The sequence below is a fragment of the Mastigoproctus giganteus genome, chromosome 3 (genome assembly GCF_048544385.1).
Source record: "Mastigoproctus giganteus isolate SK-2022 chromosome 3, ASM4854438v1, whole genome shotgun sequence".
NCBI lineage: Eukaryota > Metazoa > Arthropoda > Arachnida > Uropygi > Thelyphonidae > Mastigoproctus > Mastigoproctus giganteus.
Window position 1 is genome coordinate 122,035,001 of NC_143577.1, and position 27,287 is coordinate 122,062,287.

At 37.9% G+C, this 27,287-nt stretch overlaps 1 protein-coding gene across 1 annotated transcript in view; it reads left to right on the forward strand.

The window, feature by feature from the left end:
- Nucleotides 1-27,287, forward strand: part of LOC150088255 (intermembrane lipid transfer protein VPS13A-like) — a 3,009,916-nt gene that overhangs the window by 705,392 nt on the left and 2,277,237 nt on the right. Inside the window, exon 20 of the mRNA XM_090370087.1 lies at nt 24,843-25,017. Coding sequence (XP_090226213.1) covers nt 24,843-25,017 — 175 coding nt within the window. The remainder of the gene's footprint in view (nt 1-24,842; nt 25,018-27,287) is intronic.

A 27,287-nucleotide genomic window follows, 5' to 3' on the forward strand; every position in this document is an offset into this window, starting at 1 on the left:
TAGTGGGAAACTTGGGCAATTTTACTATTGATTATTGTTTAATCGCTGGGGGGGCTGAATTGCCATTCTTTGGATTGCTCTGCGCATTTCGAATACTTTCTGTGTGAAAGATGTAAAAGCTTTATAATTTTGCTCTTCTATGATGAACAGATGATCTTCTCCCCTGGGAAGGGGACCAATCTGTGCTATTAGCTCTGTTCTGGGGATGTCATATATTATACGTTCATATAGAATGTGTGCCCAGTCTTCACTTTCGCCACAGGTGCAGTTTGGGTAATTGGTCAGGACTAAGGAGGTTAGTTTCGCCTTTAGGGAGCCATGACCTGTCAGTATAAATGTTGTAAAAAGTCCAGGGGTATGCCACTTACGTGGCTTTGGGCTAACAATTGCCACCTACAGCAGAAACCTTTTGGTAACCAGACCTCTGGTTTCCTGCTCCCACTTTGTTTGCCATAGCTCATGGAGCGTTGTGGCTATTCTTTTTCTTTCATCATTGAAGGTGTTGGTTGAATCACGGGCTATCCCCAGAAATTCTGTGGGTATGCCCTTTTTAAATCTATAATATAAGCCTCTTTTGGCTACTTCCAGGTAAAGTGGGAGATTTCCGGCCAGCAACTGTAGTGCAGTTGTGCTTACTGTGCGACTTGCTCTGGTAATAATGAGTAGTATTGTCCTTTGTATCGATTCTAATTTATTCCTATTTCTTACTATGGCCAAGCTGTTGAACCACGAACCAGCTGCATCGATGATAACAGGTAGAAACATTGCATGGTATATGATTGCCAGGGTCTTTCTTTCGAGTCCCCAGTCTGCTCGACTGATCCTGTTCATGGCAGGTCATGGGGTTTTGTGAATGATATACAGGAATTTTGCTAGTAGTGAAAAGAAGGTGATTGTCCCTCTGTATAAGGCAATGGTCAGGCCACACCTTGAGTACTGTGTACATGTCTGGAGACCTCATTTTAGGAAGGATGTAGATTTGCTTGAGCTTGTACAGAGAAGGGCAATAGGATTGGTGAGGGGAATGAAGGGATCCTGTTACCAAGAGAGGCTCTGCAAATTGCAGTGGCTGGAGACTAACCAGCTACACCGTGATCTGATTGAGGAGTATAAGGCCTTGAATGGGTTGAGCACACTGAATTCTGATGGGATTCTTCCACTTGTTCAGATTTTGAACCTAAGGGGGCATAAATTCAAATTAAGGATATACAGATGTAGAATAGATGTGCTTAAATTTATCTTTAGCCAGTGGGTGGTTAATTGCTGGAATAAACTTCCATCTGTTGTTGTGGAAGTTGATAGGTTAAATAAATTTAAGCAGGAATTCGACAAACATTTAGAGGGAATGGTTGTGTGAATTTTTTTGTTTGCTGATGCTTCATGAGCTCATACACATGATTTCTTCCCTCACATGCCACTACTACTACTACTACTATTACTACTACATTTTTGCATGTGAGAATCATGGTGCCTTCCCTTCTCCTTTTCCTGCATTAACATTTTATACAGAGCAAATCCTCCCAATGTTTATAAATTTTTATTAACCTCTTTTGACCTGTAGGCACTCCATAGTTGTTCTTAGATTAAAACTGTAAGCTTTTAGGATAAATCTCTATCACACAGTTAGATTGAAAATTTTGAAATCTTTATTACAGATCGCACACCCTTTTAAATGGAATTTTATTTGTTTTTATTTTTTATACCTAAAACTGTGGGTTATTAATAAGTGATGTTTCAAATGTATCTAGGGTATCAAAGGTATGGTAATTTAGTAATTAATGGACAGTAATCATACTGAAGGAAGGGGCAAAAATTTTCACTCTAACACTGTCTTAACTATTAATGCAGTCTTGACTATATGATCCTGCAGTGCTTCTTTAACCAGTGTCTCCATTAATTTTCCTGGAAAAGAAGTTAAACTAACAGGTTAAACTAATTATATGGTCACCCTTTGAACCCCCTTTGTGAATTGTGGATATATTTGCACATCTCCAGACCACGGGGACCTCCCCTGAATCTAAGGATACTCTCATAATTATGGCTAAGGGTTTGCTTACTTCCCTTGCTGCTTCCTTCAATATAACTGGATAGATTCCAACAGACTAGGTGCATTTTTTATGTTTAACTTCAACTTTATTAATTATTAATTTTATTAAACAAATGTAAAAATTTATTAAGCAAATGTAATAACTTTTGTTTAAATGTAATAATTTATTAAGCAAATGTAATAACTTTTGTTTAAATGTAATAATTTATTAAGCAAATGTAATAACTTTTGTTTAAATGTAATAATTTATTAAGCAAATGTAATAAGGAAATAGTAATAATTTATGATGTTTGTATATAGTAAACTGATAATATAATAGTGAGTTCCTGACATTAGCATTAGCATTAGTAGAGGCATATGATGCAAGAAAGCAAGCTTATGCAGCATCAGCCAAAAAAAAAAAAAAAAAAAACCACTTCAATTTCACCCCTCCATTTGTTCGAAATACCTGTCCAGCTGAGCCTTAAATTTAATTAGGCTATCAACTTCCATAACAAGAGATGGAAGTCTGTTCCACCAACCAACTACCCGCTGGCTAAAGGCAAATTTCCACACATCTATCCTACATCTGTTTTTCCTCAATCTGAATTTATGCCCTCTCAGGTGATTATTCTGAGCAAGAGAAAGAATCCCATCGGCATTGAGCATGCTCAAACAATTCAGGGCTTTATACACCTCTATCAGATCACCTCGCTGGTGCCTAGTCTCCAGACACTGTAATTTGCAAAACCTAAGCCTTTCTTCATAAGAGCAACCCTTTGTTCCATTCACTAATCTTGTTGCCCTTCGCTGTACTCGTTCCAGCAGCTCTACATCCTTCTTGAAATGAGGCCTCCAGACGTGTATACAGTACTCAAGGTGAGGCCTAACCATTGCTTTATACAAGGGAATAATCACCTCCTTATCCCTGCTAGAAAAATTCCTGTATATCATTGACAAGACACCATGAGCTTCTATTGCAGCCTGTCTACACTGCTCAGAGAACTTAATATCTGCCTGCACAATTACCCCCAAGTCCTTTTCATTCTTTACATTTGTCAATGTTAAACTTCATTTGCCACCTCCAAGCCCATCTGCTCAACCTTTCCAGATCCTGTTGCAGCAGCATTAAGCTTGATATACCATCATCAATATCATTTATAAATACAGAAAACAATAATGGACCCAACACTGAACCCTGAAGAACTTCACTAATAACATTAGTCCACGATGCGCAGTGTCCATTGATTACCACTCTCTGTCTGCTCCCACTCCACCATCCCTTTATCCATAGCAGCAATTTGCCTCCAATGCCACACTGCTCCAATTTGTGCAGCAGTCTTCCATGTGCAGCAGTATCAAAAGCCTTTCTAAGATCCAAGTATATAATATCAAAGTTATTCCCTGCATCCAATTCTTTTGTGACTGCATCATAGTATCCAATCAAATTGGTCAGGCAAGACTTCCCCTTAAAAAAACCATGCTGTGTCCAAGTTATAACTGAAGTCTTGTCTAGATGATCCTGCAGTGCTTCTTTAACCAGTGTCTCCATTAATTTTCCTGGAACAGAAGTTAAACTCACAGGTCTATAATTACTTGTGTCAGTCTTTGTTCCTCCTTTGTGAATTGGGGTCACATTTGCACTTCTCCAGTCTATGGGTACCTCCTCTGAGTCCAAAGAAGCTCTCATAATTATGGCAAAGGGTTTGCTTACTTCCTTTCGTGCCTCCTGTAATATAACTGGATAGATCCCATCCACCCTAGGTGCCTTTCTTGTGTTTATCTTCAACAATTTCTCCTCCACTTTACTCTCAGTTATTACAAGATTCTCTAGCTTACTGCCAGAGTTGAATACACCTCTGGCATTCCCCTCGCTGAATAACTCCTGATGTGTGAATGTCGATGCAAAATATTCATTTAGTTTGTTAGCTACCTGAGCAGGATCGTCAACAGTTGAACCATCAATATCAAGTGGACCAATCTGAATCGTCCCCTTCCTTCTAGAGTTTACATAAGTAAAGAACTCTTTGCTGTTTTTCTTTGCATCCTTTGCCAATGATTTCTTGTAATCTGCCTTTGCCTACCTAACCTCCTTTGTAACTTGGTTACAGATCAGCTTATATCTATCATAGGCATCTGTGTCACATGTTAATTTATATGTATCCCATGCATTTTTCTTCTCTGCCATATGTCTCATTAGTTCATCTGACATCCATTTCGGCCTAAACCTTGAACAATATTTCTTAGTTGGTATGTAAAGCCTAGTAGCTTCCAAGATAAGTTCTTTGAATGCTTCCCATTTTGAATTTGCTGTTGGTAACATCATCAGTTGGTCCCACTGTATAGAATTTAAATACTGTCTCAGACCATCGTAGTCGCCTTTATGAAAGCAAAAACCCTTCCTTTACCCCTGATGGTAGTTACCTCTTTCAGTAAATCCCACTTCAGCACACTGTGATCACTGCCACCTAGTGGTTTATTTATCTGCAGATTCTTAATGCATGAAGAATCACTACTGAAATTAAATGAAGAGTATTACTCCCTCTAGTTGCCTCCCGAACATGCTGATTGCAACTTTTATTTGCAATCAGCATTGCAAATAAACATCGCATTACAAAGGCATCCCGAACATTGCAACTTTTATTTGTGAACTGAGAAAATTTTGTTTCTGTGCATTTGTCATACTGCCCATTCATTCCTCCAATCAGTAATAGTCATAATAGTGCTTTAGCTACAATATGATATAAAGAAATAATAAGATTGCTAGATTTCTGTTTTTCCTGATTTTAATGAAATATGGGATGGCTTGAGAAATCCAGGTATTGATATATTTGGATATTTCTAGATGCTGACTGAACTTCTTGATTTATTGGATGGTTGTTTTCTACAACTGCATATTAGAGCAGGAGTAACATGAGAAATCAACTCTCTTGGTCTTATTATCAACAGTGGCTTTTCATGCATTAGGAATATACTATATAATATTGGTGTAAATACACCATAGTTTACCTTAGTAATGTAATGGCATCGTTTTATTTTATCTCATATTGTGGCTACCTCCAGAACGAGATACCAGGTATTGCATACTTTGAACAAATAACGCTTCTCTAGTAGAGGAGACTACTGTTATTGATTTTCAGTGGGACCACCCCTCAGATGTGTTTTTGGAGCTTGTTAGCTCACTCATTGTTTGTGCATTTATTAGGAATATAATAAAGGAAACATTAAGTGACAATGATCATAATATACTAATAACTAGTAGTGGCAAAAGATACAAGAAAGCAAGGTTGTACAGCTTCAGCCAAAAAAAAAAAAAAAAAAAAAAAAAACCTTCCTATATCACCATCACCTGTCTATCCCCTCCAAAAGCTTATGTAGTTCTTGCTCGAATTCATTCATATTACCCATTTCAACCACAACAGATGGAAGTTTGTTCAAACAATCAACTACCCACTTCTTGAAAGCAAATTTGGGCATATCTGCCCTGCAACCATCCTTCTTTGTTTGAATTTATGTCTTATGTATAATTTGAGCAAAAGGTTAAGAAAGATCAATGCCATCAGCATTGATCTTTCTTAGACCGTTCAAAGCTTTAAACATCAGATCTCCCTGCAGGTGCCTGGGCTCCAATACTGCAATTTTTAGAACTGAAGCCTTTCTTTGTAGGAGCACCATTTTGTTATCATTCACTAATATCATTGCTCTTTTCTGTACCTGTTCCAACAGATTTACATCCTTCTTAAAATGAGAGCTTCCAGATTTGAATGAAGTATTTATCATGGCCTAACCATCTCAGAGAGAGCAGATAGGCATGTTTTAAGTTGGCTCCAGTAGATAAACTGAAGGGGATTAAGACCAGGTGTCCAGTAGACAGAATTGTTGTTTAAATTTAATTTCTATAATTTTTTTAAAATTTTATTTCAGTAATTGTGTGAAATGAAATTCTACCCTATTTCGTAAATTAACTTCTTAATTTTTATTGGGCTATTTCTGCTAATTTACATAATTTCCAGTACCTTTGGTAGCTTAACCTTCACTTAACTTTGGTTTTTTAACTTTTCTAGTAGTTAAAGTTTTGGTAACATTTTAATTTCTGTAATGTTAATTTGAATTCTGTAATACATTTCTGTAATGATTTGTTAATTTAAATTCTGTAATATTTTATAAATTTAAATTCTGTAATATTTTATAAATTTAAATTCTGTAATATTTTATAAATTTAACTTTTGTAATTTTTCAAATGATGGAACTTAAATATTATGTAATTATTGGTTGTTACAAGATTCACTTTCAATACTTTGTCCAAGGATATCATTGCTCAGAAGGAAATGCCTGTAGCATGTATTCTGAGCCAGTCAAGTAGACAAACAAAGCTAAGCTGATGATTCATTTCTGTGTTCCTGATGTAAGAAGAGTACTGATATCCTTGTGCATTCAAGAAGAATTTGAATCCCTGAAGAAATAGGTGCTCACACTATAAACAGATGTAATTGGGACCTCTTCAGGGATTGTAATTTGACTTGACCTGCCAAATAATGGACCCCCCTGATTTGGGTCCCCAAACAGACAAGTGTGCATGCTGCTCTTTTTCAAAAAGATTTGGTTTTATTGGGAGACACTGTTGTCAGGAAAAGGGTAACATTTTTTTTAGTAAAGACAGCTGGACTAGAACCTGGGTGTGTTTGAGGGAGAAAGAGTTGACCAGAATAAATTACCCCTTGAAATCTGACAGTCTGTTATCAACAGATTGTCAGATTTTAAGCGGTTAAACAGAGGATTATTATTCATAGGGGACTAATGACTTCAAAGCACAACCTGGTGATTTGTTTGATAAATATAGGCTCATACAGAAGAATTCTGCGAGTTAGGTCACATTGTTCATGAGGCTGTGAAATTGTGCCCAAGCTCAATAGGAAGCACTCTGTATGTTGAAAGCATTGTGGAGCAATTCACATCCTAAAGAGCCTGCAAGGCCTATTGGATGGGGGGATGCATAGCTCACACTTAGATGGAAGAAGTCTATTTTGTAAGGACGGGATTCATTTGAACAAAGGTGGTGCAAGGATTTTTGGCTGTATTATTAAGGATACTTTAAGGTTTTAGAGGGAACTGCTGGTTAGTGAGGACAAGGGTAATATAGACATGCATTTAATTGATGATATGGGTCAAAGTAATGCTTGCATGCATCTCAAGAGTTCATATTTATTTATTATCATAAATTTCCAATATTGACACAATGTTCTGAGGGTAGCAACTTTTCAAAGAAAGCGGAAGCTAGAGAAACATGCTTAAATAACTTTGAGGGATGTATCTCAGGGTAGTAAACTACAGAAGAATGATTAGTCTTAATTGTGTCTGTAATGTCAGGAGTGTGTTCAGTAAAACGAGTGAATTTGAAATCCTAGTTAGGACAACTAACACTGACATAATTGAGCTAACGGAAACATCATGTTACCCACCTGGACATACAGTCATTAGTTGGGAGACGATGAAAGATTCAGGTAGACTAGATAAAATTTGACGACTCAAATTCCACATCTTTAGATGAGGAAATTGGGTCTTCTGATGAGGAGTCCAATTAGGATTCCAAGGGACATGTTTGACAAAACTGTATGCAAGTACAAGGAAAATCATGTAAATAGTATGTCTCTTAATATTAAAAAAATATATAGAATAGAAAAAAATTCAAACAAGCAGTCACTGTAACTTACATAAAAGGAATAATTAAGAAAATTATAATAATGATTTTTTATGTGGTGCTCAGACCTATTAATAAAGTCAGTAATTTTGCGAGAGAAGTGATTTCCCTAACTTCTCACTGAAATAAATTCTCCCACAGTTATTTACCAGGTGTTTATTTGAAACAAGGGTATAGGGAAACATTTTAAACATATAGTGAAAGAGAATACCAGGAAATCTGAGATTGCAAAACATACCTGTGGAAGCTCCCACCTTTTAATATAAAAATTTTTAAATTATTGGAGGGCGATTTTATTAAGAGAAAAGTTGAAGAAGCTATGTATCGAAATGTAAAGATAAGTCAATAAATAGAAACATGTTGATGTATATATGTGCCTTATAGATACATTTATTTCGCAACATCAATTTTGCAAAATACAATTAATAATAAAAAATTAATTTTTTTTTCCCTCTTCTTTTTTTTTTTTTTTGTTTTGATCTGACTCTCTCTCTCAGGGTAACTCGGAAATTTTTTTTGACTGATGCAGCATAATGCTCAGGCTTCCTTGAAACATACGGCTAATAATAATAATAATAATAATAATAATAATAAGCGGAGGAGCAAAGGATGCAAGGACCAATTAACCATAGATGCCGCAGTTATGGAGCAAGCCATCAAGAAGCACTGCAACCTATACACGGCCTACATCGATTACCACAAGGCCTTCAACTCCGTACATCATAGCTGGCTAATATAGACCCTGAATACCTACGAGGTCAATCCAATAGTGACAAACTTCCTAGGAGCAACAATGGCGAAATGGAGTACCACCATTAAGGTTGAGAACACCACAACCAGGCCAATCGCCATTAGAAGAGGAGCGCCTCTGTAGCCAGGTGGGAAGGAGCAGCAGTGCGTAGCACACGCTTCTTGATTAGACCGGGGTTCGAGCCCGTCACCACCAAATACGGAGGATGCCGAAAGGTCAGGGAATGACCACTGCATATCCCGGAACAATATGGCCTTAGTTGCTAATGCTCTTAAAAACCAAATAACAACAACAACATTAGAAGAGGAATCCTTCAGGGAGATGCTCTGAGCCCACTATGGTTCTGTTTCGCACTCAACCCACTATCCACCATGCTCAACCGTGGCAAGTACAGATATAACCTCAAAGAAGGAAGAAATAACCTGTACACCCTTACCCACCTGATGTACATGGATGACATCAAGCTCTACGTGGAAACCAAGAAGCAACTCCAGCAACTACTCCAGATCACCAAAGAATTCAGCAAGGACATCAGGATGGAATTTGGTCTAGAAAAATGCAAGACCCAGGGAAAATTTTCCCTGAACCAGGGAAAATTAGTTGGCTGAAACTACCAGCTGCTTACTGGAAAAGAGATCAAAGCCATGACATAAGGAGAGACCTACAAATACCCAGGGATGATGCAGACTGAGCAGTTGGAACACAAGGAAATCAAGAAGTGCCTAACTGAAAAATATCATCAGAGACTCAGAAGCCTGCTGTAAGCAAAATTGAACAGAGAGAACACAGTTAAAGCCATAAACACCTATGCAGCTCCAGTGATAACATACATATTCAGGGTTATAGATTGGACTAACACCGAGCTAGAAGATATCATGCGAAAGACAAGGACAATGATGACCAAGAGTCGCCAACACCACCCGAAGTCAGCAGTGGAGAGAATAACAATACCTCGGAAAGGGGGGGAAGGGGCCTGATATACCTGACAGAACAACAGAAAACAGCCGATAGTTAACCTGAAGGATTACTTGGAGAGCAACACAGCACCACTCCACCAGGCCATAAGGAAGATAAATAAGCGGTATACCCCACTCAACCTAAGCGAGGAAACCCCTCCTGCCAAGACGGTACAAGAAACGAAAGTGGAAAGATGGGCAAAGAAGACACTCCATGGCAGACACTACAATGACCTCCATCAAGATCACATCGATAACATTGCTTCCAATGCATGGCTCACAAATGGGACGCTCTTCCCCGAGACTAAAGGATTCATGCTGGCATCCAAGACCAGGTAATCAACACCAGAAACTATGGAAATTACATCGCAAAGGAGCCGGAATGTCAGATGACACATGTCGACGATGCCACCTGGCCAACATATCACCACGGGTTGCGAGGTGATCACCCAGACTGAGTACACTTATAGACATGACCAGGTAGCCAGGATAATACATCAGAAGCTAGCGAGGAAATACCAGTTGACCAAAGAAAATGTGCCATACTACAATTATGAACCCCAGGCAGTACTAGAGACCTGTTATTGTTATTATTTGGTTTTTAAGAGCATTAGCAACTAAGGCCATATTGCTCTGGAGATATGCAGTGGTCATTCCCTGACCTTTCCGCATGCTCCGTATTTGGTGGTCACAGGCTTGAACCCCAGTATAATCAAGAAGCATGTGCTACACACTGCTGCTCCTGCCCACCTGGCTACAGAGGCACCCTAGAGACCTGAACCCACAAGCTGTACTGGGACCGCGCCATAATAAAGGATAAGACCATCCCCGTGGACAAGATGGAAAAGGCTACGTACCTGATTGACATAGCAGCGCCCAACACTAGCAATGTCCAGAAAACACGAGGAAAAAATTACGAAGTATACAAATCTGAGACACAAAGTCAAGGAGATTAGCATTAGCATTAGTAGAGGCATTTGATGCAAGAAAGCAAGCTTATGCAGCATCAGCCAAAAAAAAAAAAAAAAAAAAAAACCCACTTCCATTTCACCCCTTTGTTCGTTCAAAATACCTGTCCAGCTGAGCCTTAAACTTATTTAGGCTATCAACCTCCACCACAAGGGATGGAAGTCTGTTCCACCAACCAAGCACCCGCTGGCTAAAGGCAAATTTCCGCACGTCTATCCTACATCTGTCTTTCCTCAATTTGAATTTAAGCCCTCTCAGGTGATTTTTCTGAGCTAGAGGAAGAATCCCATCAGCATTGAGCATGCTTAAACCATTCAAGGCTTTATACACCTCTATCAGATCACCTCGCTGGTGCCTAGTCTCCAGACACTGTAATTTGCAAAACTTAAACCTTTCTTTGTAAGAGCACCCCTTTGTTCCATTCACTAATCTTGTTGCCCTTCTCTGTACTCGTTCCAGCAGCTCTACATCCTTCTTGAAATGAGGCCTCCAGACCTGTATACAGTACTCTATGTGGGGCCTGACCATTGCCTTATACGATGGAATAATCACCTCCTTATCCCTGCTGGAAAAATTCCTGTATATCATTGCCAATACTCCATGAGCTACTCTTGCAGCCCGTCTGCACTGCTCAGAGAACTTCATATCTGCCTGCACAACCACCCCCAAGTCCCTTTCATTCTCTACCACTGTCAGTGTAGTACCACAGAGTTGATACGTTGCTCTGGGGTTGCTGTTTCCCATGTGTAGTACTTTACATTTGTCAATGTTAAACTTCATTTGCCACCTCTCAGCCCATCTGCTCAACCTTTCCAGATCCTGTTGCAGCAGCATAGTGTCAGTAGTGTCCTTGACAACCATGCCAACCTTTGTATCGTCTGCAAACTTGGACATTAAGCTTGATATACCATCATCAATATCATTTATAAATACAGAAAACAATAATGGACCCAACACTGAGCCCTGAGGGACTCCACTAATAACATTAGTCCACGATGAGCAGTGTCCATTGATTATCACTCATCTTCTCCCCCTCAACCACCCCTTTATCCATAGCAGCAATTTGCCTCCAATGTCACACTGCTCCAATTTGTGTAGCAGTCTTCCATGTGCAACAGTATCAAAAGCCTTTCTAAAATCCAAGTATATAATATCAAAGTTATTCCCTGCATCCAGTTCTTTTGTGACTGCATCATAGTATCCAATCAAGTTGGTCAGGCAAGACTTCCCCTTAACAAAACCATGCTGTGTCTGAGCTATAACTGAAGTCTTGTCTAAATGATCCTGCAGTGCTTCTTTAACCAGTGCCTCCATTAATATTCCTGGAACAGAAGTTAAGCTCACAGGTCTATAATTACTTGTGTCAGCCTTTGATCCTCCTTTGTGAATTGGGGTCACATTTGCACATTTCCAGTCTATGGGTACCTCCCCTGAGTCCAAGGAAGCTCTCATAATTATGGCTAAGGGTTTGCTTACTTCCTTTGCTGCCTCCTTTAATATAACTGGATAGATCCCATCCACCCCAGGTGCCTTTCTTGTGTTTATCTTCAACAGTTTCTCCTACACTTTACTCCCAGTTATTTCAACATTCTGTAGCTTACTGCTAGAGTTGAATACACCTCTGGCATTCCCCTCGCTGAATAGCTGAGATGTGGCACATTCAAGAAGTATCGACCATCCCGATCATCGTGTAAACTACCAGTATGGTACCAATGACTACATAGCAGCCTAGCAGCAATAGGGCTCCCAGAGAACATCTACAAGGAACTCCAGAAAGTCGCAATCCTGATCACCTGTAGGATAGTCATAGATTTCCTCGACCAACAGTAACAACCAGACATTACAGCCACCCTGTGTTCTTGGTTACAGTACCCATCACGGAGTGGCGGGTACTGCTATCAAGGAGTACCCACCACTCAATCAGGGAGAAATAATATAAGAGCAACAATAATAATAATTATACTTTCCCTTTTTTTTGTTGTTTTACTTTTTGTTTTTGTACTTGGTCTTTAAAATTACTGTACATAATTAGAAGAGAGCTGTTCATTGTAAAGTAGGATAGGTTACTGGATTTTTCTGATCGCCAATTATCTTGACCAGCCAGGGGTCAGTTGCTCTCTTATGATCTCCCATTTCTTACTATGTGGACTTCCTGCCCACTGAGAGGAGTTGTGTAGGGTGTTGAAGTGCCAGTGTTAGGCCCCAGAATGTGATGCTTTTTGCAAAAATAATTATCTCTGAATAATAGGATTCCCATATTTCGAACTTCTGAAAACTAACATCCTCCTTTGGGCATTAGTTATCTAGCTTTACAAGTTAATATAAAATAAACAAATTAAGTTTATTTTATGTGCAAATTTTAATACAGTAAGTGTTTATGGCAGTTTTATCAGACTATTCTTAAGTAGGCTTACTTTAAAAGTGTGTGTATTCTAAAGTATGTTTCTCATCTAATTTCTTTTAACATTAGTTTTACTTCTGTCAAATGATGCAAGAAAGAAAAAAAAAAAAAGCATATAGAGCATCAGCCAAAAATACACTTCAAATCACCAGTCCATGTCCTTGAATAGTTTGATTAGTTATTCCTTGAATTTATTCAAATTACCCACTTCTACAACACTAGATGAATGTTTGTTCCTACCCACTGGTAAACTTCTGCACTTATATTCTGCAACCATCATTCTTCAATTTCAATTTATTCCACTTCGTGTGTATGTGTATTACATTAGTAGGGGGGCCTATGATGCAAGAAAGCAAGCTTAAAAGCATTGGCTAAATAAAAAAAATAAAAATTTTAAAACCTTCCCATTTCACCAATCCATTCACTCCAAATACCTGTCTAGTTCTGCATTGAACTTATTTAAGTTGTTGACCTCCACTACAACAAATAGAAGTTTGTTCCAACTACCAACCCCCGCTGGCTAAAGTCAGATTTCCGCACATCTATTCTACAATTGTCTTTCCTCAATTTCAATTTATGTTCCCTCAGGTGAGTAATCTGAGCAAGAGGAAGAATCCCATCAGCATTGTGCTTGCTGAAATCATTCAAGACCTTATTCGACTCAATTAGATCACTTCTCAGGTGCTTAGTATCAGGATGCTGAAATTTGCAGAACTTAAGCCTTTCTTAGTAACAGCAACCCTTTTTTGTTCCATTCACCAATCACGTTGCCCTTCTCCGTATTCATTCCAGCAGCTCTACATCCTTCTTGAAATGAGGCCTCCAGACCTGTATACAGTACTCAAGGTGTGGCCTGACCTTTGCCTTATAGAAGGGGATAATCACCTCCTTATCCCTGCTAGCAAAATTATTGTATATCATTTACCAGACCCCATGAGCTCCTTTTGCAGCCCGTCTTCTGTTCAGAAAACTTGATATCTGACTGAACAGTTACTGCCAGGTCTTTTTCATTGGCAACTACTCTGAGTGTAGTACCGCACGGTTGGTACGTTACTCTGGGGTTACGCTACCAATATGCAGTACTTTGCATTTCTCAATGTTAAACTTCAGTTCTCATCGTCCCAACATTTCTAGATCCTGTTGCAGTAGCATACTGTCATTTATGTTATTAACAGTGCCGGACCAAGGTATTTTTGTGCCCCAAGCAGAAAGATATTTCGGTGCCTCCTTTACTAAGGATATATATATATATATATATATATATATATATATATATATATATATATATTTTTTTTTTTTTTTATTATTATTATTATTATTTTTTTTTTTCATGATTTGTAATATTTGGCACCTCTTGCACGGACAAGTGCCCTTGCTTGCCTCTGCCTTAATCCAGCACTGGTTATTCTGGTGAGTATGGGCTTGGCACACCCAGGGTCCTGAGCTGGATATCATCCTTCTTCTCTTTCTTGGTGATTCCCTTCTACTTCTCTCTCTCTCTCTCTCTCTCTCTCTCTCTCTCTCTCTCTCTCTCAGGGTTATTCGGGAACTTTTTTTTTTTTTTTTTCTGGTGCAGCATAAGCCTCAGGCTTCCTGGCATCATATGGATATTAATAATAATAAATAATAACCCTGCCAACCTTTCTATCATTAACAAACTTGGACATTAAGCCTGATATACTCTCATAAATGTCATTGATAAATATAGAAAACAACAATGGGTCCAAAACAGAACCCTGAGGGAATACACTAATAATATTAGTCCACGAAGAGCAGTGTCCATTGATTACCACTCTGCCTTATCCCACTTATCCATCCCTTTATCCATTGTAGCAACTTGTGTTTAATGTCATACTGATCCAATTTGTACATCTCCAGAGCATCCTCGGATTTCCTCTGAGTCCAAGGATTTCCTCTGAGTCATAATTATGGCTAAGAGTTTGCTTACTTCCTTTGCTGCCTCCTTTAATATAAGTGGATAGATCCAATCTATCCCAGGTGCTTTCCTTATGTTGAACTTCAACAATTTCTCCTCCACTTTGCTCTCAGTTATTGCAAAATTATTTAGCTCTCTGCTAGAGTTTGATAAGCTTCTGACCTCCACTTCTCTCAGACTTCATCATGTGTGAATGTAGATGCAAAATACTCATTCGGTTTGTCAGCTACCACAGCAGGATCATCAACAACCGAACCATCGATATCAAGCTGTTATAATTATGGCTAGGGGTTTGCTTACTACCTTTCCTGCCTGCTTTTATATAATTGGATAGATCCCTTGGACTTGGACAAAAAAAAAAAAAAACGTGTGCACACGTTTTTTTTTTGGAGCACAGAGAAGTTTTTGCATTTTCCGTGTACTGTATTGTGATAACCCAAGCTCAGGTAAGACAGTTTATCGTGTTATGTGACAATGGATGTTTTGGAAGGTAATGAAATAAGGCAGACATAAGACAGGTGCCTATCTTATGTTTATCTTCAATGGTTTTTGCTCCACTTTGCTCTCAGTTACAAAATCATTTAGCTCACTGCCAGAGTTTAATACACCTTTGGCATTTCCCTCCCTGAATAACTCCTCATGTGTAAATGTAGATGCAAAATACTCATTCTGTTTTCTTGCTGCCTGAGCAGAATCATCAACAGTTGAACCATCGGTATCAAGTGGACCAATCTGATTCATCCCCTTCCTTCTAGAGTTTACATAAGTAAAGAGTTTTTGCTGTTTTTCTTTGCTTCCTTTGCCAAAGATTTCTCGTAATCTGCCTTTGCCTGCCTAATGTCATTTGTGACTTAATTACAGACCTGCTTATATCTTCAATAGGCTTTTGTGTCACCTGTTAATTTATATGTGTAAATTGCATTTACACATCTGCAGTATAGGATCATCAACAGTTAATTCATTTATATCTAGTAGGCCAATATGAATCATCCCCTTCCTTTCCTGTTTACATTAGTAAATAATTCTTTGTATATCTTGCTTGAAAGTTCTTGTAATTTGCTTTAATCTTTCTTCTATAAGGTTTTTTTAGGTTTTTTTTGTGTCAAAGTTTAGAATTTTCTGTTAGATGTTTTTACCAGCGCGCCAAATTTTAAAAGGAAAGCATTTAAGAAAATATTCATAGAAAGTACTAGGCTTTTCATACCAACTGAGAAGTCCTGTTCAAGGCTTATACTAAATGGATGCTAGATGAACTATTTAGACCTAGTCTGAATGCTAGACTTGTGTTAGAATAGAAGAATGTATGACATACATATAAATTATCAGGTGATACAGAAGACAATGGAAGATATATATACTAGTCAACTATCAAGTTACGATGGCAGTTAGGCAAGTAAGGCAGTTTATGAGAAGCTTTTAACAAAGGATACAAAGAAAAAGAGCAAAGACCTCTTTATTTATGTAAACACTAGAATGGAGGGGATGAATCACATTTGTTCATTAGATATGAATATTTTCACCATTGATGATCCTTCTCAGGTTGCTGAAAAACTGAATAAGTAGTTTGCTTCTATATTCACACATGAGGAATTGTTTAGGGAAGGGGATGCAAGAATTTTACCAAAATCTAACAGGGAACTAAATGATTTTGTGATAACTGACAGGAAAGTGGCAGAGAAATTGTTGAATCTAAATGTAAAAAAAGGTAACTGAGGTGAAAGGGATTTATCGAATTGTATTCAAGGGGGGGAGTAAAGGAGGTAAGGAAATCTGTAGCCATAATTAGCATCTTTGGACTGAAGGGAGGTCCATATGTACTGAAGATGTGTGAATGTATCCCCATTTCATATATTGGGAACAAAGGGCGACATAATGTATTACAGACCTGTAAGCTTAACTTTTGATCTATACGAAATAATGGAGTTAGCATTAGTAGAGGCATATGATGCAAGAAAGCAAACTTATGCAGCATCAGCAAAAAAAAAAAAAAAAAACGCTCCCATTTCACTCCTCTGTTCATTCCAAATACCTGTTTGTTTGAATTTATGCCCTCTCAGGTGATTTCTGAGCAATTCTGAGCAAGAGGAAGAATCCCATCAGCATTGAGCATGCTCAAACTTTCGGTTAACGAGTAACTCAAACCAGTTACTGGTTAAAAAAGAAGATTCAAGACCATATAGACAGGAATGTAGTTATATTTACCTCAGGGGCTCACATCCTTGGAAAATCCATCCTTGGCATCATTCTTCTCTTTCTTGGTGATTCCCTTCTACTTCTGACTCTCTCAGAGCAATTCAGAATTTTTTTTTTTTTTGTTTGGCTGGTGCAGCATAAGCCTCAGGCTTCCTTGCACCATATGGTTAATAATAATAATAATAATAATATTTGAGGCACAGCAGGGATTTGTTGAGCAAGCTCATCTGACCAATTTCATTCGATACAAAAATAAATTTGATATCATATGCTTGGATTTCAGGAATGCTTTTGATATTGCTGTATGTAAGAAACTTCTTTTTTAGAAAATAAATTCCTTATGGGTTTAAGTAATTAACTATATAATATCGGTGTAAATGCACCATAGTTAACCCATAAATTTGAACTACGTATGTAGCATAATAGGGCATTGTTTTAATTGTATCTCATAGTGTGGTTGCCTTCACAACGAGATAGATGCTATTACATTACTCAAATAAATAATGCTTCTCTAGTAGAGAAGACTACTGTTATTTATTTTCAGTGGATACCACCACCCAGACAATCGTTTCGAAGCTAGTGGGCTTCGTTCTCAGTGGGCGGGCAGGTACCCTGGTAATGCAATGTGGCATCACAGTTGCGAAGTTATTTATACAATATGATGAAGCCCCCTAGCTTTAAAATGATTGTCTGGGTGGTGGTATCTGCTGAAAATAAATAACAGTAGTCTTCTCTACTAGAGAAGCGTTATTTATTTGAAGTAATGTAATAGCAGTTATCTCGTTGTGAAGGCAACCACAGTATGAGATACAATTAAAACAATGCCTATTACGCTACATACGTAGTTCAAATTTATGGGTTAACTATGGTGTATTTACACTGATATTATAAGAAACTTCTGTATAAATTGGAGCATTATAGCATTAAAGACAAGTTAGTGCCAAGTAGGGTTTTCAATATCGGTATTTCGGTATTTTTAAAGTAATTACAAGTAAAAACAAGTAATTACTTAAATTCACGTTTTAAATCAAACTTTTATTACAATAATGAATATTCTAGCAAAAATGATTAAACATACAGTTATTCTAAAAACAAAAAAATAAGCATTCACACTACCTGTCCGAATAAAGTGATTTGTGTGATAGGAATTGCAGTTAGTGAGAATAGAATGATTAATTAACATATTTGTTTGTTTGAATGGAATTCCCAAGTTTTAGCGGGGAGTTTATAGGTGACACTACAGATCTAGGATCGGCTAGTTTTCTTGCATGCTGTTTGAGTATAATGTATTTCAAAAAAAAAAAAAAAAAAAGTCAAAGACGCTTCAGGTATTATGAATCGTTCAAAGAGGGATATGTGCAAATGATAATGATATAATATATTTCTACAATATGAGAGATGCAAAAAGGTGTCAATGCCACAAATCTAGAAAAGTTGAGAAATATTGTTGGTTTGGATTGAACCATTTAATTTATCAGGTGCTGCTATTGATGGAATTTTTTTACCATAAATTTATTGCAGTAACTTTAATGTTCTTAAAAATATTCAGGCATTTATAAAAATGCTAAGAAATTTTTAATTATTTAAAGAATATATATTAGTCGTATATATTCTCATTTTGTATTGTTTTTTGAAAGGGGTGGAACCTTTTTTTTTTTTAATGGACACAGATCAAAAATATGAAACAAAATGATAAATTTAATTTGGAAGAATTTTTATCATGCATACTCAAACATTTTGGAATGTACAATATGCAATACGAGTGCAAGCGACTTTGACAATCCTCCCAGTTAGCTGCTGATGAATAGGTGACAAACTCTGAAATTGAGACTATGATTTTTAGCATTTCTCACCAACCATTGAAGTAAAAACGAAAACCTAAATCTTAAAAAGCTTTATATTTAAATTTACAATAAATTTACAGTAGATCAAACAAAATAAATGTGATTATACAAATAAAATGTTACTGATAATAAAATAAAATACTGAATTAAGACAGAATAAAACAAATGTAGTTTGTAGTGTACAAATAAAATGATAATAAAATACTGAATTAAAATGCAATAAAATATACTAGATTAAAAGCGCTAAAATAACTGAAGCTTTCAAAGGTTTCTGCCTTCTTTCTCAACAGTGCACTTCTATTCTGCGGTGCCTCATTATATACCAGCAGGTTCACGTGCATCTCACTTAAACGTGTACTGTTCCCCTACATGTTGGAACCGGAAGCGGCTCAGGAGCATTCCAGGTAAAAACGTTCATCCCCTCCAAGGATTACCACCTCAAAGAGGGGATGAATGCGTGTACCCCTGTCTCTATTTATATTATTCCCAATAGAACTAATTCATAGGCTCTCGAGCCACTTGCTGTCCCAAAATCTATGCACCCGATCAGTGATGACTGCTTCATCCAGGGAGTTATGATGTTGCTTCTCCCAAAAATGTTCAGCTACGGCGGATTTACCATAATCCGCATTTCTTATCGCCTTTGGGTGCTCCCCCAGATGATCTTTGAGGCGTCGTTTTGTTTCCCAAACATAACACTCCCCACAATCCGGGCACTAGATGCTATATAAGACCCCACTTATATTTTCATGTGAGATGGGGTCTTTCACCTGTGACACGACCATGTGCAGCTTCCGACCTGGGAGCTGCACACAGTGCGTCTGGTAATTCCTTAGTATACGAGCTATACACTTGGTTAAACCCAGATTGTAGGGAATGTATTCGGTGGCTATCGATGTGAAGGACTCACATCTGCTCTGCCCTCCACTAATGTATTTCTCTATGATCCTCTGGGGGTACCCACACTTCAAAAGATCTGCCGTAACGTGTTCATACTCTATTTTTCTGCCCTCTGAGGTACTACAATGCGATTTTGTCCTATCTACTAGTGCTCTTATCACACTGTTCATGTGATGGTTGGCCTGAGCTGAGTTGTAATGTGAGTATTGGCCTTTGCACATAGGTTTTCTAAACACTTTTGTTTTCAAACACTGTTTGAACAGTGTTTGAAAACAAAAGCCTTCTCTACAGATCAACACATCCAGGAACAGCCTCAGAGGTGAATTGTATGAACGGGGAGAAGCTGTTAAGAAAATTCAAAGTCTCATCTTCACTCCCCTTCCGAATAATTGAAAACGTATCATCAACGTATCTTCTGGGGGGGGGATCATCTGGGGGAGCACAAAAACGTGATAAGAAATGCGGATTATGGTAAATCTGTCATAGCTGAACATTTTTGGGAGAAGCGACATCATATCTCCCCGGACGAAGCAATCATCACTGATCGGGCGCATAGATTTTTGGGACCGCAAGTGGCTCGAGAGCCTACGAATTGGTTCTATTGGGAATAATATAAATAGACACAGGGATACATGCATTCATCCCCTCTTTGAGGTGGTAATCCTTGGAGGGGATGAACGTTTTTACCTGGAATGCTCCCGAGCCACTTCCAGTTCCAACATGTAGGGTTGTAGTTGCCAGGTGTAGATAACATCAACACCTGGCTTCACATGACAACAGCACAAATCCTACACGCAGCGCTAGACAGAGAACAATATCAAAACGAAGTCGCAAACGCCATTCGGCAGCATTAAAGAAGAAGAAGAAGAAGAAGAAGGGTTGTAGTAGGGTTGAATTTGAAAGTGTCTGCAATTCTGCCCAGACAAGATAGGAGGGAGTATATGATGAGGGCCTTGTCGATCAATTCGGCCCTGGAAAGGTTGTGCAAGGCTCAAGGGGTAGAATTTTTTTCAGCCTGGACTGTACTTGTTAACAGGAGAGATTGCTTCTACAGGGATGGGATACACTTAAATAGAAAGGGTGCAAGAATATTTGCTGATGCTGTCGAGGCAGTGTTAGGTGGGTCGGAAAACTGCTAGCTTGGAGGGAGACAAAGACCAATAGATTGACAATAGCCACTGGCAGAGGTGAAAGAGATTCTTGCACTGCTTCTATTAGAATGAGCAGAAGCCTCAAAAACAAGATGCATGGTATTTCAGAGACTTGCTGGGAGCCATTGCGGTACAAGTAAACACATGGGTTGTGTTAGGGTAGCTAAGAATAGAAACACACGCATTGGTGTATACTTGCGTGTACACCAATGCTAGGAGTTTAGTAAATAAATTTGATGAATTTGAGGTTTTGCTCAAAACATTAAAGGCAGATATTGTTGGGATATCAGAGACATGGTGTCACACAGATATAAGGAATGCAAAACAGGAATTTGGGGAGTACAACGTCTACAGAAAGGATAGACAGGATAGGAAGGGAGGAGGGGTTATGCTATTAGTTAAAAAACACATAAAATCCAAGAAGTGAAGCCAGTCGACATCGATGGACAGGGCAGTGTCGAGTCAGTTTGGTGTGCCATAAGCATGGGTAAAAAATTGAGAGTAGGAGTGTGCTATAGGCCTGATGACTCTGATGAGTATAATAAGATACTGTACAGGGAAATAGAATGGGCCAGTAAATCAGGGGCGCCTCCGTAGCCAGGTGGGAAGGAGCAGCAGTGCGTAGCACACGCTTCTTGATTAGACCGGGGTTCGAGCCCGTCACCACCAAATACAGAGGATGCGGAAAGGTCAGTAAATGACCACCGCATATTCCTGGAGCAATATGGCCTTAGTTGCTAATGCTCCTAAAAACCAAATAACAACAACAACAACAGTAAATCAGAGAGTCTTATAATGCCGGATTTTAATTTCCCAGATATTGACTGGAATTTGTGGGTTGGTCACTCACACACTAGCAAGCATTTGTGGATTTATTGGATGATTATTTTCTACACCAGCATGTTCGGGAGGCAACTAGAGGGAGTAATACTCTTGATCTGGTTATCAGTAGTGATTCTTCATGCATTAAGAATCTGCAGATAAATGAACCACTAGGTGGCAGTGATCACAGTGTGCTGAAGTGGGATTTATTCAAGGAGGTAACTACCATCAGAGGTAAAGGGCAGGGTTTTTGCTTTCATAAAGGTGACTATGATGGACTGAGACAGTATTTAAATTCTATACAGTGGGACCAACTGATGATGTTACCAACAGCAAATTCAAAATGGGAAGCATTCAAGGAACTAATCTTGAAAGCTACCAGGCTTTACATACCAACAAAGAAATATTGTTCAAGTTTCAGGCCTAAATGGTTGTCAGATAAACTAATGAGACATATGGCAGAGAAGAAAATGCATGGGATACATACAAATTAATCGGTGACATGGAAGCCTATGATAGATATAAGTTGGTCTGTAACCAAGTCACAAAGGAGATTAGGCAGGCAAAGGCATATTATGAGAAATCCTTGGCAAAGGATGCAAAGAAAAACAGAAAAGAGTTCTTTACCTATTTATACTCAAGAAGGAAAGGGATGAATCAGATTGGTCCACTGGATGTTGATGGTTCAACAGTGTAGGATCCTGCTCAGGTGTCTAACAATCTAAACAAGTATTTTGCATCTACATTCACACATGAGGAGTTATTCAGGAAGGGGAATGTCGTAGGTGAATTAAACATTGGCAGTGAGCTAGATGATTTTCTAATAACTGAGAGAAAAGTGGAGGAGAAATTGTTGAGGATAAACATAAAAAAGGCATCCAGGGTGGATGGGATCTATCCAGTTATATTAAAGGAGGCAGCAAAGGAAGTAAGCAAACCCCTGGCCATAATTATGAGAGCTTCTTTGGACTCAGGGGAGGTACCCATAGACTGGAGATGTGCAAATGTAACCCCAATTCACAAAGGAGGATCAAAGGCTGACACAAGTAATTATAGACCTGTTAGTTTAACTTCAGTTCCAGGAAAATTAATGGAGGCACTTGTTAAAGAAGCACTGTAGGATCATCTGGACAAGAATTCAGTTATAGCTCAGACACAGCATGGTTTTGTTAAGGGCAGGTCTTGTCTGACCAATTTGATTGGCTACTATGATGTAGTCACAAAAGAACTGGATGCAGGGAATAACTTTGATATTATATATTTGGATCTTAGAAAGGCTTTTGATACTGTTGCGCATGGAAGACTGCTGCACAAATTGGAGCAGTGTGGCATCGGAAGCAAATTGCTGCTATGGATAAAGGGATGGTTGAGTGGCAGAAGACAGAGAGTGGTAATCAATGGACACTGCTCAACGTGGACTAATGTTATTAGTGGAGTTCCTCAGGGTTCAGTGTTGGGTCCATTGTTGTTTTCTGTATTTATAAATGATATTGATGATGGTATATCAAGCTTAATGTCCAAGTTTGCAGACGATACAAAGGTTGGCAGGGTTGTTAAGACACTACTGATGCTATGCTGCTGCAACAGGATCTGGAAAGGTTGAGCAGATGGGCTGAGAGGTGGCAAATGAAGTTTAACATTGACAAATGTAAAGTACTACATATGGGAAACAGTAACCCCAGATCAACATATCAACTCTGTGGTACTACGCTGACAGTGGTAGAGAATGAAAAGGACCTGGGGGTAATTGTGCATGCAGATATGAAGTTCTCTGAGCAGTGCAGACGAGCTGCAAGAGTAGCTCATGGTGTCTTGTCAGTGATATACAGGAATTTTTCTAGCAGGGATAGGGATGTGATTATTCCCTTGTATAAGGCATTGGTCAGGCCACACCTTGAGTACTGTATACAGGTCTGGAACCCTCACTTCAAGAAGGATGTAGAGCTGCTGGAACGAGTACAGAGAAGGGCAACAAGATTAGTGAATGGAACAAAGGGTTGCTCTTACGAAGAAAGGCTTAAGTTTTGCAAATTACAGAGTCTGGAGACCAGGCATCAGCGAGGTGATCTGATAGAGGTGTATAAGGCTTTGAATGGCTTGAGCATGCTCAATGCCGATGAGATTCTTCCTCTTGCTCAGAATAATCACCTGAGAGGGCATAAATTCAAATTGAGGAAGGACGGGTGTTGGAGAGTTGTGCGGAAATTTGCCTTTAGCCAGCGGGCAGTTGGTTTGTGGAATAGACTTCCATCACTTGTTGTTGAAGTTGATAGCCTAAACAAATTTAAGGCTCAGCTGGACAGGTATTTCGAATGAACGGAGGGGTGAAATGGGAGTAGTGGTCGTGCTTTTTTTTTTTTTTTTGGCTGATGCTGCATAAGCTTGCTTTCTTGCATCATATGCCTCTACTAATGCTAATGTATGGGAACAGTACACGTTTAAGTGAGATGCACATGAACCTGCTGGTATATAATGAGGCACCGCAGAATAGAAGTGCACTGTTGAGAAAGAAGGCAGAAGCCTTTGAAAACTTCAGTTATTTTAGTGCTTTTAATCTAGTATATTTTATTGCATTTTAATTCAGTATTTTATTATCATTTTATTTGTATAATTACATTTATTTTGTTTGATCTACTGTATATTTATTGTAAATTTAAATATAAAGCTTTTTAAGATTTAGATTTTCGTTTTTACTTCAACGGTTGGTGAGAAACGCTAAAAATCATAGTATGAATATACCCAACCCCAGAGGCCTATTTGAAGATCTGAAATTGAGATTTGGATAATAACATTACAAATAAATCCACAAATACATTACAAATAAATCCACAAATCTATTCCTTAGGGCACACTGTTTATTTCTAGTGTATGACTGGAGAAGCATGTAGCACTGTGATTCACAATATGAGCTCAGTGAACTTTTTCATGGTAACATACAATAATAATACATTTTCATTAATGGTATGACATACTGTAATTAGTAACTGAAACTGAAATTTTCGAACAAATTATTTTGTGTTAACTATTAAATAATCGTTCACAGTGAAATATTGAAAATGTTGATATTTTAGATTTTAAAAAAAAGTTTGTAAAAAATTATTTCTTCATATATATTGTAATGTTTGTTAAAATTTATTTTGCATTGTTTTTCTGAAATTTCAGTTGATGTAAATTTTATTATTTAATTGCATTTAGGCAAAAACTAAACATCTCAATACCAAGTTTAAAACTTAATTTATCTGATCGACGAATAAAGCTTTTATCGGAGTTCATCCAAAATATCCCTCTTCCTGATACTTCTGAAAAGGAAATTCATAAAATCAGTTCCACTGAAGAATACAATATAATTTCAAAAACAGGAGAAGAAAGGGTATGTATGATATGTGTGTGTATATATATATTGAAAAATTTATATAGCAAGATAGAAATCATACTCAATAGATTTTCATAATATAAACAGACATATTTTGCTTCATCTCATCCATACTATTCTTCTCTAAAGAATAAAATAAAAAATGCAATAAATATTTTAAAAAATATATATATCATATATTCTAACACATAAGTTGATTTTTGAAAGTCCAAATATTACCTCAAAAACTGATGGTTAATTTATGTGTTGGGTATAAAATGCCTACCTGAGAATTCATATGATATTTTATTTTAGATAAAATATCATATGAATAATGAGATATTGTATACCTTTTATTGCGGCATATAACTCTATCAGGTATATAAAAAATCACTAAATTTTAAATTTGGCTCTTTGATCCATTTTGTTGCTCATCTCTGAACCTGTTCCAGCAGATTTGTAACCTTCCAAAATGACTCTTCCAGACCATGTGCAATACTCAAGGTGTGTCCTTCCCATTGTCTTATACAACAGGATAATCACTTGCTTGTCCCTAATGGAAAAATTCCTCTACATCATTAAGAGAATTCCATGATCTGCCCCAGCACTAGGAGCCTGAATGATTTTCTCAGAGAATTTCATGTCAGACTGTATGATTTTTAAAGCAATTTTAAAGTAAACCATCCTTGTACATTCTTTTTCATTCTCCACTACTTTGAATGTTGTGCCACCCAAGTATGTTATTCTGGATTATCTTGGTATTCATTCTGGATTACTGCTATCCATATGCAGTACCTAACATTTATTAATATAAACCTAAATTGCCACTTCTCAGCCCATCCAACTAATTTCTTTAGGTTTTGTTAAAGTGGCATGCTCTGATTTTGTCATTAACTACCCTGCATTTTGTAAATCATCAACAAACTTAGACATTAAAGTTGATATGCCTTCATCAATACTGTAATGTTGAAACCAGTAAGGGACCCAGCACTGAACACTGATAAACTCTCCAAATAATATTAGTCCAAGAAGATTAGGACCCATTAATAATTGCCCTCTATATTCTGCTACTGAACCATCCTTTTTATACATACCAGTAACTTAATGTCAGACTACTCTAATTTGCACAGTAGCCTTTGGCGCCTCCATAGCCAGGAGCATCAGTGCGTAGCACACGCTGTTTGATTAGACCGGGGTTCGAGCCCGTGCCCACCAAATACGGAGGATGCAGAAAGGTCAGGGAATAACCACCGCATATCCCCGGAGCAATATGGCCTTAGTTGCTAATGCTCCTAAAAACCAAATAACAAACAAACAAACAGTAGCCTTTCATGTGGAATGGTATCAACAGTTTTATTGAAAAATAAGTATATGATGTCAGTATTATTTTTTGCATCCAGTTCCTTTGCTTCTGCTTCATAGCAGCTTATCGAATTTGTCAGCCAGAATCATCCCCTTAAGAAAAATGTTCAGATTTTTCTGTATAACTGCATTATTGCAGTCAATATTATTCTGCAATACTTCTTTAACCAACGACGTCATTATTTTCCCTAGAATAGAATCAAGCTTATAAATCTATAATAACTTCACCCTTTGATCTTCCTTTGTGAATATCGGAGGCATTTGCACATCTCCAATCCACTGGAATCTTTCCTGAACACAAGAAATGCTGTCATAATGATAGTTATTGTCTCTTTTGCTATTTCTTTTACTATAATTGGAAAGATTATGTCAGTCCCAAGTGCCTCATTTACTTTTAACTTCAACAAGGGGGCTCAATCTGGTGAGTATGCACTTGGCACACCCAGGGTCCTGAGCTGGAAATCATCATTCTTCTCTTTCTTGGAGATTTCCCTTCTACTTCTCTCTCTCTCTCTCTCTCTCTCTCTCTCTCTCTCTCTCTCTCTCTCTCTCTCTCTCTCTCTCTCTCTCTGGGTGACTCAGACATTTTTTTTTTGGCTGGTGCAGCATAAGCCTCAGGCTTCCTTGCACCACATGGTTCATAATAATAATAATAATTTCACTACCACTTTCCCCTCAGTCTCACAAAATCATTTAACTTCCTTTAATAACTTAGTATTCTTCTGATATCCCTAATATCCCAAATGTTCATTTAAAATATTTATGCAATATGTCAGAAACTTAAACACGATCATCAACAGTTATATTATATGCAGTGGACCAATGTGGTTCATTCCTTTCTTTCTTTCTAATAATAGAGAAGCCGTGAATCCTTTACTACACCTTCTTAGTCAGAGACTGCTTATAATCTGCCTTAGCTTTTTTCG